This window comes from Carassius auratus, chromosome 32, assembly GCF_003368295.1.
Source record: "Carassius auratus strain Wakin chromosome 32, ASM336829v1, whole genome shotgun sequence".
Classification (NCBI taxonomy): Eukaryota; Metazoa; Chordata; class Actinopteri; order Cypriniformes; family Cyprinidae; genus Carassius; species Carassius auratus.
The window spans coordinates 32115652-32127789 of record NC_039274.1 but is presented as its reverse complement, the minus strand read 5'-3'; the positions used below and the strand labels follow the sequence as shown (position 1 = coordinate 32127789).

Sequence of the window (12138 nt, the reverse complement as noted above, 5' to 3'; positions counted from 1 at the left end):
ATAAGAAAATCATGTATTTTAATGCGTGATGAAGGGGGATTAAATGCCTTAAAGGGATGGTTGATGCAAAAATGAAAATTCTCATTAAATTCTGAAGTTATCATCCATAATGTTGTTCCAAACCTGTAAGAGTTAATTCTTTTTTTCTGCCGAACACAGAAGAAGATATTTTGAAGAATGTGGGTAACCAAACAAATGCTAGTTCCCATTGATTTACATAGTATGAAAAAAAAACTATGGAAGTCAATGGACACCCGTATTTTTTTAAAATATATTTTATGTTCAACAGAAAAAAAATAAACTAATACAGGTTTGGAACAGCACAAGGTTGAGTAAATTATGACACACATTTTTATTTTTGGGTGAACTATCCATTTAATTCAATGAATTAAAACATTAAATTTTACCATTCATTACAAATGCAATGCAAATGTCTTCATATTTATCTTAATGTAATATCTGCAACTCTGATGATGAACCCTTTGGATTGGGGCACTATCCAACTCTAATCTTTACACTTCTGACACACAATCACTGTAAAAGATCTGGAAGTTATTGTCCACCTCCATTTTGCCCTTGAGAAACTTCTCCAGATTCTTGATGGGAACCTCAACCATGTGGTTGTTCACACGATCATTAAGACCGTAGGCGGCAAACGCCGGAAACTTGTACCTCTCGGAGTAGGGAGCGTTGTGATCGTAATCTGTGCAGCAATAGGCTGTCCACACGAATTCTGGGATGGCAACACGATCTTGGTTATCACGTCGAATCATATTACCTGATGTTGTCACACCAGTGATCACATAAGCCTTTCCGTGACAATAGTTGTTAAGCCGTTTGCGGGTAACTTCTACCTGTGTGCTCCAGGGACCAAAATTGAACTCCCTTATCAGGGGAACTACATTGGTCAGTGTGTAGGTGGCAGCTTTGTCCAGCGGGTCTGCCTGATGCTCATCTGGGTTCATTTGGCTGCGTTCATACTGCACCACATCGGCGTAGTCTTCTAGCACAGCCTGCGTGTCTTCAAAATTTTTGTGCATTAAGGAAGACTGGGGAAACGGTTCCATGTTACTGCTTCCTTTCTCACTTGCCAGCTGTGCAAAATGAGAAATACAGGAGATTAGATTCCGGATTTAGATTCCCAGAAATTCCTGTGACAAATCAGAATTTTCAACAGCCATTATTCCAGTCTTCAGAGTCACATGATCCTTCAGAAATCATTATACAAATGCTGATTTGCTCAAAAAAAAAAAAAAAAAAATTATTATTATTATTAATGTTAAAAACAATTGTGCTGCTTAAAATCATTGTGGAAAATATAATAAATGTGTTATTATTAGCACACACTCACCTGTGGTTCAAACATCCAGGGAATGTCCACCCATTTCTCCCCATCTGATTTCTTGAAGGTGTATGCTGAGTAGATGGGGATGTGTTTTTTGGGGTCGTAGAGGGTCACAAAGCGAGGCTTGTCCACATAGCGCTGGCAGATCTTTTTTAGGGAAGTACTGAGGTAACCTCGTGGTGGAGTGCCCAAATAAAGGAAATCCTTACAGCGTTCTACCTGGGAGAAGTCGTCCACCACTCCGGCTTGTGATCTTAAGATCAGACACATCAGTGAGATCAGCAAGGTTCCAAACCAGGACCAGCAATAGACCATGATATTCATGTTTCCTAAAAAGTTTAAATTGTCTTCTTTCTTCTTTGTGAAGTGTTCTTTGGACTGACCTGGGTAGGACAGTATCACAAGAAAGAAATTCAGGAGAAAAAAAAACCCTCCCTTTTCTGTAGCTGGTTTCTTCACTGTCTCCAATGGACTGTCTTTATCTCTTTTAAAATGAAAACTCTTCACTGGTAGGTGGAGAATAAAGAGAGCCACTGCATTCCTAATGAAGAGTACAAAGTACATGCAAAACCATGTTCGGAAGGTCCGATCTACAATAATACAAACTTCAAAATTGATAAGACGAAATTCAGTGAGCCATTATCCTCATCAACATGCAAATCAGCAAGGTAAATTTGCTCACTGCGGGTCGATTGTTCATTGGCTCCTTAAAGGTGAATCTAGTTTTCTGGTCAGTCAGCAACCTGAGCCTAAATAGGATGTGATAGAAAAGAACAGTGACTTTAAATTTAACTAAATGCTAATTTTAGACAAATGTAATATGAGTAATATTTGAGTATTTGAATTTGAGTTTGAGTAATATACAATCACATGTGATTATCTGAATGAAACACTCAATAATCTACGCAAATGTGAGAACAATAAATTTCTAATGCTATATGGACTGTTATCTGACTTTATCTTTTCCATGTTGCACCTAGGATTGTACTCATTTCAGTAAAAAATGACAAATACTCTTACACATACTTTCCAACAATAACAGTAGATCAGACTGTAACTATATGATTAGTAACCAGTGAATTTTGTTCACAATTTCAGAAGTTTAAACATTTTTAAATTCACATTCATATACACACTATATCAACAATATATATTTAAATGCCGTGCTATAACCTATGTAAAATCATGGACACACATCTTACATTGCAGTGTGGCATTATAATATGGAAATCATCTACAAAGAGTAGAACAAAGTCTGACAGGTGACTTTATTCTCTTCTCTAGTCTTGGCTGATTGCATTTAAATTAAATAATAATAAAAAATAATACAGCACAGGCAAAGGGCACTTAGTTTCCAAAAGCTAAAACCTGGATTTCCTTAGCTATCATGCCAGCATCTGCAGCAAGCTACACTCACTAGACACACACACACACACACACACACACACACACACACACACACACATATATTATTAGTTTATTTACATTATTCTACTGACTGGTTCTTAAATTCATTATCATTGCAAAGATGCTTAAATTTAATGTTCATCAATTCTTCTTAACACTAAAATATATCAGCATGAACAAAACCTAATGAAATTTTTTGCTCAGTTTGGGAATAAAGTTTTGACCCTGTACCACAAAACCAGTCTGAAGTGTTATTTGTTTCAAAAATATAATAGTTTTGTGAATAAATAAGCTTTCCATTGACGTATGGTTTATTAGGATCGGACAATATTTGGCTGAGATACAACCATTTGAAAATCTGAAATCTTAGGGTGCAAAAAATAAAAATACGGAGAAAATCGCCTTTAAAGTTGTCCAAATTAATTCCTAGCAATACATATTATGAAACAAAAATTAAGTTTTGATATATTTGCAGTAGGAAATAAAAAAAATATCTTCATGGAACATGATCTTTACTTAATATCCTAATGATTTTTGGCATAAAAATAATTAATTCATTAAAAGCATTAAAATAATAATAATAATATATATATATATATATATATATATATATATATATATATATATATATATATATATATATATATATATATATAATTATTATTATTTTAATATACAGGTGGTGTTTCCTGCTTGAAATTTCTGCCTGCCGCACCTCCTCAAGTGCAACTTTGGGTCAGCTGCAGGGTCATCAGCTGGTGCCACCGTTCATGGACATTTTGCTCCCTATCCAGTACATCTCCATGTAGTGGGCATGTAGTGGAGCTTGTAGGAACATCTCCCTTCCACCCTCTACAACTGTACCAAGCCCCAATTCCTGTCCCTCCTCCGTAGTCACAACCAGTAGCTTTCTTTCTCTGCCCCCTCCACCAGATCTTTGATGGCTCTCCTCAGGCTTATCCCCGTTGTACCAGCAGCGCGGAGAAGCTGGATCGCAGACTTTCCCACAAAGCCCCTGCATTCAACTTCTATGGGATGGATGGTTGCGGTCCATTCCCTGACTCGGTACTCCGCCCCAAGAAAAGAGTACTAGTACCGAACTCGTGCATCGCTGGTATTCCCTCTTCCCATGGCACAGTCAGCTCAATAATGAGGACCTTCTTGGCTGATACGGCCCACACCACCGCATCTGGCCTTAATGTTGTCTGGGTGATGCCTGTTGGAAAGATAAGCTGGGTGCCCAGGTCAACACGCATCTCCCATCCCTTTCCAGGAGTGATTTTTTTTTTCTAAAGGTTCAATAAACTTTCCTATTTAAACTAAAACAAAATTTCTGGCAACTATTTCATAATTAAGGCTTTACAGGGTTGAATAGCTTTCATTCACTTCCTACTGATGTGTAATTTCTGGGAGACAGTCTTTGAAAAAGATGCTCACGATTTTGTCCATGCCTGTCTGATTTTTCAGAAAGGTTTCTAAAGCTTTCAAAGGCACTTCTGTAACACTGTGTCCCACTATCTCATTCAAAGCATATGCTGCATAAGTGGGAAACATGTACCGTACATCATAGGGTGAATTTCGATCAAACCGTGGACAGCAATAGGCAGACCACAAGTGCTTTGGGACGGCCATGCGGTCCTCTCTTCCTCTTCGGATGGTCTCCCCTGATACAGTCACCCCAGTCACCACATAGGCAGCACCACGGCAGAAGTTATTCAGCCGGCGACGGACTGTATCAATATAAGTGGTCCAAGGACCCTCTAAGAAGTCTGTGATCTGAGGCACCACATTTGTGAGGGTATAGGTAGCTGCTTTGTCTTGGTTGTCTGCCTGGTGCTGGTCAGGGTTGAGTGGGCCACGCTCAAACTCCACTGCATCAACATAGTCTGCTAGCACAGCCTGGCTCTCCTCAAGCAGTTGGTTGGTGTCACCACTAGAGGGCAACTCTCTCATGTTTTCACTTTCATCAGCAGAAACCAGCTGGGGAAAAGAACAAGAAATGAAAAACCAAATAGAAGCTCATATTAACAGAACAATAAATGTATATGGACAATACCAATAAGTGTTATGTGATGATTGCACTGTTGTCAGAATTAAGACTATTTTGTTTAAATGATGTAGAACATTTACAATTTTTATAAAATACACAAATTATTATTTTTTTATTTATATATACATATTTAGCAAATGAAGGTAATCTGCTACCTGTGGTTCATACATCCAGGGTGTGTCCATCCTCCTCTGTCCATCTGACTTTTTGAAGGTGTAAGCCGAATAGAGTGCCAAACGATGACTGCTGTCATACAGCGTGGCGTAACGTAGTTTATCTCCGTAGCGTTGGCAAATCCTCTTCAGATTGCCCCCTCCGATACCTGTGGGTTCTGTATGCATGTAGAAGAACTGACTGCATTCTTTAAAGCTGTTGGAGACCGTGCCGCTTGCTAGACACAAACCTGTCAACAGAAGAAGCCTGAAAATAAAAATCTTACAAAGAGCCATCAGAAGTGAGAAAATAGGTTATCAGTGTTTGTAACAAAAGTTCCAGTTTCCAAAAACAGGCAGATCCGTCCGTTCTTCCATGGTGTTCCAAGCCAGACTGATAACCTGAAAGAGCGAAAGCCACCATATGCAAAGCATCACCTCTCTTACCCTTGCCAGTCATACAGCATCCGCGTCTGACCAATAGAACACTGGGAGGTTTGAAAATAAGATTTTTAGCTTATGAATTATTTTGGCTGAATGAAATTGCAATGTAGGCTATGTCTCTTGAAATTAAATATAAGCACTGATCATACCCCATGCAATAATTTACACAAGGTTTACAATGGATTTAATCATTTGGTAACACAGAATTGCCTCGAATGCCAAAGTGTTCTTTAGGAATTATTGCATTTCTGTAAATACTCACAGGAAGAAGTATGAAGAAATTACAATAAATAAAACTTCCTTCCTGGAAGTTAGCTTTTCAAGCAACTAAGAAACAACATGAAACAGAAAGGAAGTTTTTTTGCAGAACAATTTAATCGAGTGAATCTGGAAAACTGTGGCAGCGAGCCCTTTAAAGTAACTGCAGAATCCTATTACATGAAAATAAAGTGTTTCTTTTTTCAGGACAATGCTATGAGTCTAGAATATAATGTAATTCAGACATGTGTTAATTAAACTCATGACAAGACTGAAAAAAGTTCAGATTACCATTACACCTTCAGGAAATCCTAAACATAATTGATGAAAGATTGTCATGAAACAAAAAGATGGGATTTTCAGACAAATTTGCATTGTCCCAAACTGCACATTTGTGGGATGTCTGCAAGACAATTTCAACACATGCATGATTGTTTCATTATGGAGAATGACCCATGTAGATGCCTTGATCAGTTTAAAGACAAATATCAGAATGATTTCAAAGACCTGTTCCATGATCGCGATCAGTGTCGGAGAAAGACTGAAGAATTCACTAAACTGTGTTTGATGCCTGCAGTTGAATCATTCATCTACAGTTCTTTGGGTCCAGAAATAGTTTATGTAATGCTTCAAGGTAAACATGCATTTCAGTTCAGCACTCGTGCATTTTTCCAGTACTCACTTTTGAAGCAACTTCTCAGTGAAGATAACTTTGAAAACTATGCTAGATACATTTGCTCATACGAACTTTTTGTGAAGTGCTGGACATTAGGTCAAATTACTGAGCAATTTTCAGATGGAGAAATAATGTTTCAGTTTGTGGAACGTCATCTCAGAGTGGCCACAATGGAAATACTTGCACAAAATGAGACACAGGAAAGTAATGTCAAAGATTTAATTCATTCCATTTGTAGAAAGCTTGGTAAAAGACACACACACACACACACACACACACACACACACACACACACACACACACACACACACACACACACACACACACACACACACACACACACACACACACTATATATACAGCCAACTTACCTTTGTCCCATGACAGTTTTACGGCATCCCTCCTCCACCCCAACTCCTCACTTTTAAACTATTCTCATCCCATACTAGGGACGGTTGGTTGTCTTTGAGTTTGGGCTAAATTCCGAGCTCGGAGCCTTCCCTCAGTACAGGATGCCAAATATGCTTTCTATTTACAAAAATCCAATTATATGTAAGTGCAAACTCGTGAATTGCTATTTGATGAGCAACTTAAAAAAAAATGTATTTTTCTTTTTGTCGTGAAATGTAATATACCTTTAATAATTTATTTTATGATAATAATCTGTGCACTGTGGGATATACAGGCCTATAGTAAATAAATTATTTTGTGTTCTTTGAAAATATAATTCATTTAACAAATCATGAGGTATCAATATGATCAATATGTAGGTTGTTTCTGACTGCTTGGTGTAATCAGTGAAATAAATCTATATTTATTTATGCTCCTATATATGCTTTATTTATGCTTTATTTATTTATGCTCCTGTGATTAAAACACCCACATGCTCTTATTCCTAAATAATCTCTACTGTATATCTCTGTAATGTTTGCACTCTGTAATCTCGGTAATGTCTACCTTGAAGAGTGTTCATGAATCGTGCCACTTATCTGTCCTTCACGCGCTCCACTGTTTACTGCCTGTTTGTTGGTCAGTGGACATTCCATCATAGTTATTGTTGGCAAGTACACTTGCATAACAGTTTATTGCAGTCAGTATGTTTTACTTCCAATTTAGTCTATGGTGTTGTTTGGAAAGCTTTTTTTGTTTTTGTTTTGAGATATCAACCTAAAAACTTAAAATGTCTATACATTTTGTATTTACATTTTTGTCACTTCTTGTTTCTAAACATGTTCATCACCAGGGTTTTAAATGAGTCAGATGTTTAATTGGATTAAAAGGAAACAGAGTCTGCTGTCTGGATATGAATTTCTTTAATGTTCCCCAGATCAGAATCACAGCATACAGTGTGTAATAACTTCTAAATAAAGAGAAATATCATCACTTTATTTATATATTTTAACCTTCTTTAAAAAAAAATCATTATTAACATTTTTATTCTTTATCAAGTGTGGTGTTCTGATTCTGAACATGTATATTAAAACAGGGCAACAGGTGTAAATTTGCTTTGGGACCCAGGGGAATCTATTCATTTTCTCGGAGTAATAACATGTGCTTCATTTATTCAGCAACTTTTAAACCATCAGACTTGACATATTGAGATCCTCATGCACTCTTTATGCCATCTCTAATCCTGTGTTATTTTGCTAGATGCTTGTATACTTAAGTGTATAAATGTGACCATAAAACAATACATTCCCCTATGTCAGATGTCTCATAAAATCTCTACCACCTTTTGGTAAGAATTCAATGCTACAAGGTCATGTCGGATGAAAAACTTCTCATAACCACTATGGTTTCCAGTGCTTCCTTTGCTTAAATAAACTGGACATTCCAGTTCATCTCCATATCAAAGGCTTTATATATGAAACGAACAGCTAATCATACTTGTGCAGAAATATGACTAGCTAATGATTCAAGTGATATTGGTATGCTACATAACACACAACCTCATTATGCTAAAATATAAGAGCAATACATCATCTCACAGATCTCAAAACTAAATGAAGCAGCAGAAAGTGAATTTATCATATGAGATTCATCAATTTTGCTGGTGGCTGCATAAGAACTTGCACCTGTTGTCCTGGCCTCAAAGTATTTCAAATTTCATTAGACGAGAAAAAACGAAGAAACAAAAACAAAACATTAAACAAGTAACTGAATATTTACAAATATTTTCCGTTGATTTGTACTTACACGTATAAATGTACAGTTTATCTCTATTGATCCTGCTCTCACTGTACGCCTAACTGAAGACCCAATGAATGGCTCGCGATGGATGTAGAGTCTTTATTCTGTATGTACCACAACATCACACTCTAGTAGTGAGAAATAACAAGAGTCTGAACTCATCTCTTAATACAGTATTGATTATTAGAACTGAGGTGGTTTTGTTCGCAGCTCTAGTTAACTCCTCGTAGTTTGTTTAAAATGGAGTTCAGTTATACTTACAACCACACAAAAGTCCACAGATGGTGCATATCCACAGGTCCAACCGGCACTCTCGGGTCTCCAGAATGCATCTGCAACTGAAGTGTGTTTATTGTCCAGTTGTTGTTGTTTTCAGTCCACACTGCAGAATAAAGTTCTGTTTTCATGGCATCCTGAACCTCCAGTATGTTTGCTCTGCAATGCTTGTAAAGCCTGTTCATGTTTTAGTACATCGAGCAGCATACTGGCATTGGTTCTTGCTCCGTTATGATGGTCCTGGGCATCTCAGACTCAATACACTGGCAATCTAAACCAACAGCGAGACATTTCCTGACTTAAACGGTCATCCTCCTGTGACACACAGCAGTGGTAGAAAAATATGACTAACAAGGCATGAACAGAACATAAGTGACTGTGTTAATTCCCCAGATTCTATCTAGTGATTCTGAGCCATTTGTTCTTTCAGCTGAACACTTATAGTGGAGAAACTATCTGTAAGATATGTCTACATATAGATCTGGTTTTCCGCAACTACTATTTGCTGTGCTTGTCGTAACCAAAAAGGTCAGGTGTGTGGTGCAGATAGATGTGAGATAATGTAGAGATGTGGATAAACACATCAAACTGATGTTATGAGGTGCTTCCAGTCTTTACCTATAGCACAACATACAATTATTTTGTATGTAAAATGGCCCAAAGCCAGGTATGTTTTTCTGAAGGAATGATAGAGAGCCACAGATTTTGTGTTATTGGAATTGAACTAACTCAGAAGTCTACTTTTCTCTCTCTTGTTGTGCCTCTCTGTCACGTATACTCTTAACTCACACATTCACAGAAACAAAAATACACAGGACACCTAGCTATTTCCTAGAAAACACACGCTTTATGTGTGCACACGCACAAATACACACACAAAAAGATGCTTTTTAAACTTGGTTGTCAGAAAGCAAATGATGTTTAACTGAAAGAGCGAGGACAGAGATAGAACTAGAGAGGCTACAGAGAGAGAAAGACAAGTTGAGGTGTAAAAGCATCATATTTATGCAACTGCCCGGTTCTGTTAGAGCCACTACAAGGCTGATGGTCAAATAATAGCACCAACAACTGCATATGAATGTTAAAAATCATTTGAAAGAATATTGCCGATAGCTTTCCTTCTTGATGTGGTGGGAGGATACCTTCCTATAAAGTGGTCAGACTGAGGAGGATGTTACTTTTGCTAATGCTGATGAAAACACCACTGGGGCTATTGAAGGCTATTGTAGGCATTTTAAGCGAGCAAAAATAAAAAAAATAAAAATGCAAATAAGCTGTGGGAGTTTACAGCTCGGGGTCTTTCTCGGTGCTTTAAAATATTTCATGCATAGATCCCACCAAGCAATCCATGTAAATATATTTATATCATTCTTTTATATATTTGTCTTTATATTTCTATATAGAAAAATCTTCCTAGGAAACAACACAGAGCCAAGTCAAATAAGCGTGATAAAATGACACAAACGAGAGAAAAAGGTGAAAGAGGAGGCTGGCACTTTTGATTTCGTCTTCTGTCAGACGTTGTCATTTTCTCTCAATTCGTCTCTTGTTACAAGGTATGATTTAATACTGCAGGTAAACACAACATATCCAGCTTCCGTCATTTAATCGAATGCCCCTATGATTCATGTAAAACATAATCCAAGGACACAGATCACATCCGGACAGAGAGTGATAGGCCGGTAATGGAACAACAAAGGAGAATGACAAAAAGGATGGATGAAATCTGCACTTTGCCAATTTAGTGAAAGAAGAAAAGTGGGAAAATGTCATCACTGTCAATCACTGACGCCCCATTTCTTCAAGAACAATGTGGAAAAACAAACAGCAAGTTACGAGTCACTGCCGACCGAATCTGTTGCTCACCGTAGAGTCCATAAACAGAGTTCCTCTAGTGTGCACAACTTCTACAAAACCTTTGACTGTGTCTATGAGAACGCCAACAGGATGCATTGTCACTGCTCTAGGCAGCTGAACTGAGAGCATCTTACATTTAAGAGCTTGAAAAGGTGGACAGAGAGAGAAAACTGGATTGGGATGAGAGCTAGTCCTCTCGTTTGGGGGCTCTACTATACACGGGTGGTGGAGTGAGGGTGGGGTAAGGTGTTGTTGTGGCCGGTGGTTGTAGGGAATGTGTTGAAGGCATGGAGGGGTTGCATGCCGGTGATGGTGCTAGGAATCATGGTGATAGTATTAGGGGTCATGAGTGGAACATCGTCAGGCGCCCGCCTCAGTGCCAGTGTGTAGTCGGGTGGGCATGCGGGGCGTAAAATATCATGGGGTCGCAATGGCTCCATGTCGTGGTGGGCGTCGTGCTCCGAGTGCTTCATTTGCAGGGACATGATCTCTTCCTCTTGGCTGTGTGCTAAGTCATTAGCAGGGATGCCTCGTTGAGGGGATAAGCGGTGCCGTCGCATCTCATGCCGTTTGTCACGTTTGTAGTAAAGTGCGGCGAAGGCAAGGATGTTGAGGAAGAGGAGCGATGCGCCAACAGCTACCGTCACACTCAGTTCCGTTGAGTAGTCCCGGGTGTCGCCTGGGAAGGGAGGGAATCGAGGGGGCTCTGATCCATCTGGGTCTGATTCTGTAGGGAAGGTTGGGATGGGATGGCGTGTCGTACGGGGTACCTGTCCCTTCCTGTGTGGGGTACGGGCGGTTCCTGGAGGCAGCCGGGTTGTGGCGGTGCTGAAGACCTCCTCGTGAAGGTTGTGGAGGTGAGGAACCAGTTCCAGCCAGAAGGCAACCTTATTTGCTCGGTAGTTGTCCCGGACGCGAGGCTTCAGGCCAATGTGGAGATACTGCTTGTCTTTAGAGTTGAACTTGGTCCAGATCACTTCCTCAAAGCGGTTTGGCTTGGTGTGGATGAACTTGGTGTCCTGAGGAACAGGCAAGTTGGGATCCCTGGAGAAAACAGATATCTATATTTTAATGAATTCCCCACCAAGGTTGTGAGCCACTCAGAACTTGAGAAGAATTTAAATTGAGATTTTTTTCTAAATTCTCGAAAGATTTAAACAAAAATTATTTAGCCAACATCTAAACAATCTGGAACACTGAAACTCAGAGTCTTCTTCGCAAGCTGCCAAAATAATTTACAAATATATTATTATTATTGTAAAGTAAATTGTATCTCTCAAAGTATTATTATTATTATTATTATTATTATTATTATACTGATATGTTACAATACTAATATTTTAATTTTATGTTTTAATTAATACAGCATACAAATTCTATTGTGGAGCACCTTATTTTACCCTCCAATAAATGCAATGTGTTGTTGTAAATACATTTTTCTATTTCCACGTGATTACATTTTTGAGGGATTGATTGAATTGGT

At 38.4% G+C, this 12138-nt stretch overlaps 3 protein-coding genes across 6 annotated transcripts in view; all 3 read right to left on the bottom strand.

Moving 5' to 3' along the window:
* Positions 1-353: 353 nt before the first annotated feature.
* Positions 354-2148, bottom strand: LOC113052543 (uncharacterized). The gene is made up of 2 exons (XM_026216955.1): positions 1352-2148; positions 354-1094 (listed from the first exon to the last, which is right to left on the bottom strand). The coding sequence occupies exons 1-2, from the start codon at positions 1907-1909 to the stop codon at positions 513-515; spliced, it is 1140 nt and encodes a 379-aa protein (XP_026072740.1). The 5' UTR covers positions 1910-2148; the 3' UTR covers positions 354-512.
* Positions 2149-4141: 1993 nt separating this feature from the next.
* Positions 4142-6714, bottom strand: LOC113052438 (endonuclease domain-containing 1 protein-like). Its single transcript, XM_026216877.1, has 3 exons — positions 6704-6714; positions 4958-5222; positions 4142-4732 (listed from the first exon to the last, which is right to left on the bottom strand). The coding sequence occupies exons 1-3, from the start codon at positions 6712-6714 to the stop codon at positions 4142-4144; spliced, it is 867 nt and encodes a 288-aa protein (XP_026072662.1).
* A 2343-nt stretch (positions 6715-9057) lies between these two features.
* Positions 9058-12138, bottom strand: part of LOC113052176 (neuroligin-2-like) — a 162483-nt gene continuing 159402 nt past the window's right edge. For all 4 annotated transcript variants that reach the window (XM_026216542.1, XM_026216543.1, XM_026216541.1 and 1 more), the window contains one exon: positions 9058-11699. In XM_026216542.1, coding sequence (XP_026072327.1) covers positions 10868-11699 — 832 coding nt within the window. In that variant the 3' untranslated portion in view covers positions 9058-10867. The remainder of the gene's footprint in view (positions 11700-12138) is intronic.

What these genes read in the sequence shown, in the direction of transcription:
- LOC113052543 (XM_026216955.1), bottom strand. Translation starts at nt 1,909, where the DNA reads ATGTACTTTGTACTCTTCATTAGGAATGCAGTGGCTCTCTTTATTCTC. An exon ending in CCTGGATGTTTGAACCACAG is followed by an intron (nt 1,095 to 1,351) that starts GTGAGTGTGTGC and finishes CATTTTGCACAG; the next exon opens with CTGGCAAGTGAGAAAGGAAG.
- LOC113052438 (XM_026216877.1), bottom strand. An exon ending in CCTGGATGTATGAACCACAG is followed by an intron (nt 4,733 to 4,957) that starts GTAGCAGATTAC and finishes TCTTTTCCCCAG; the next exon opens with CTGGTTTCTGCTGATGAAAG.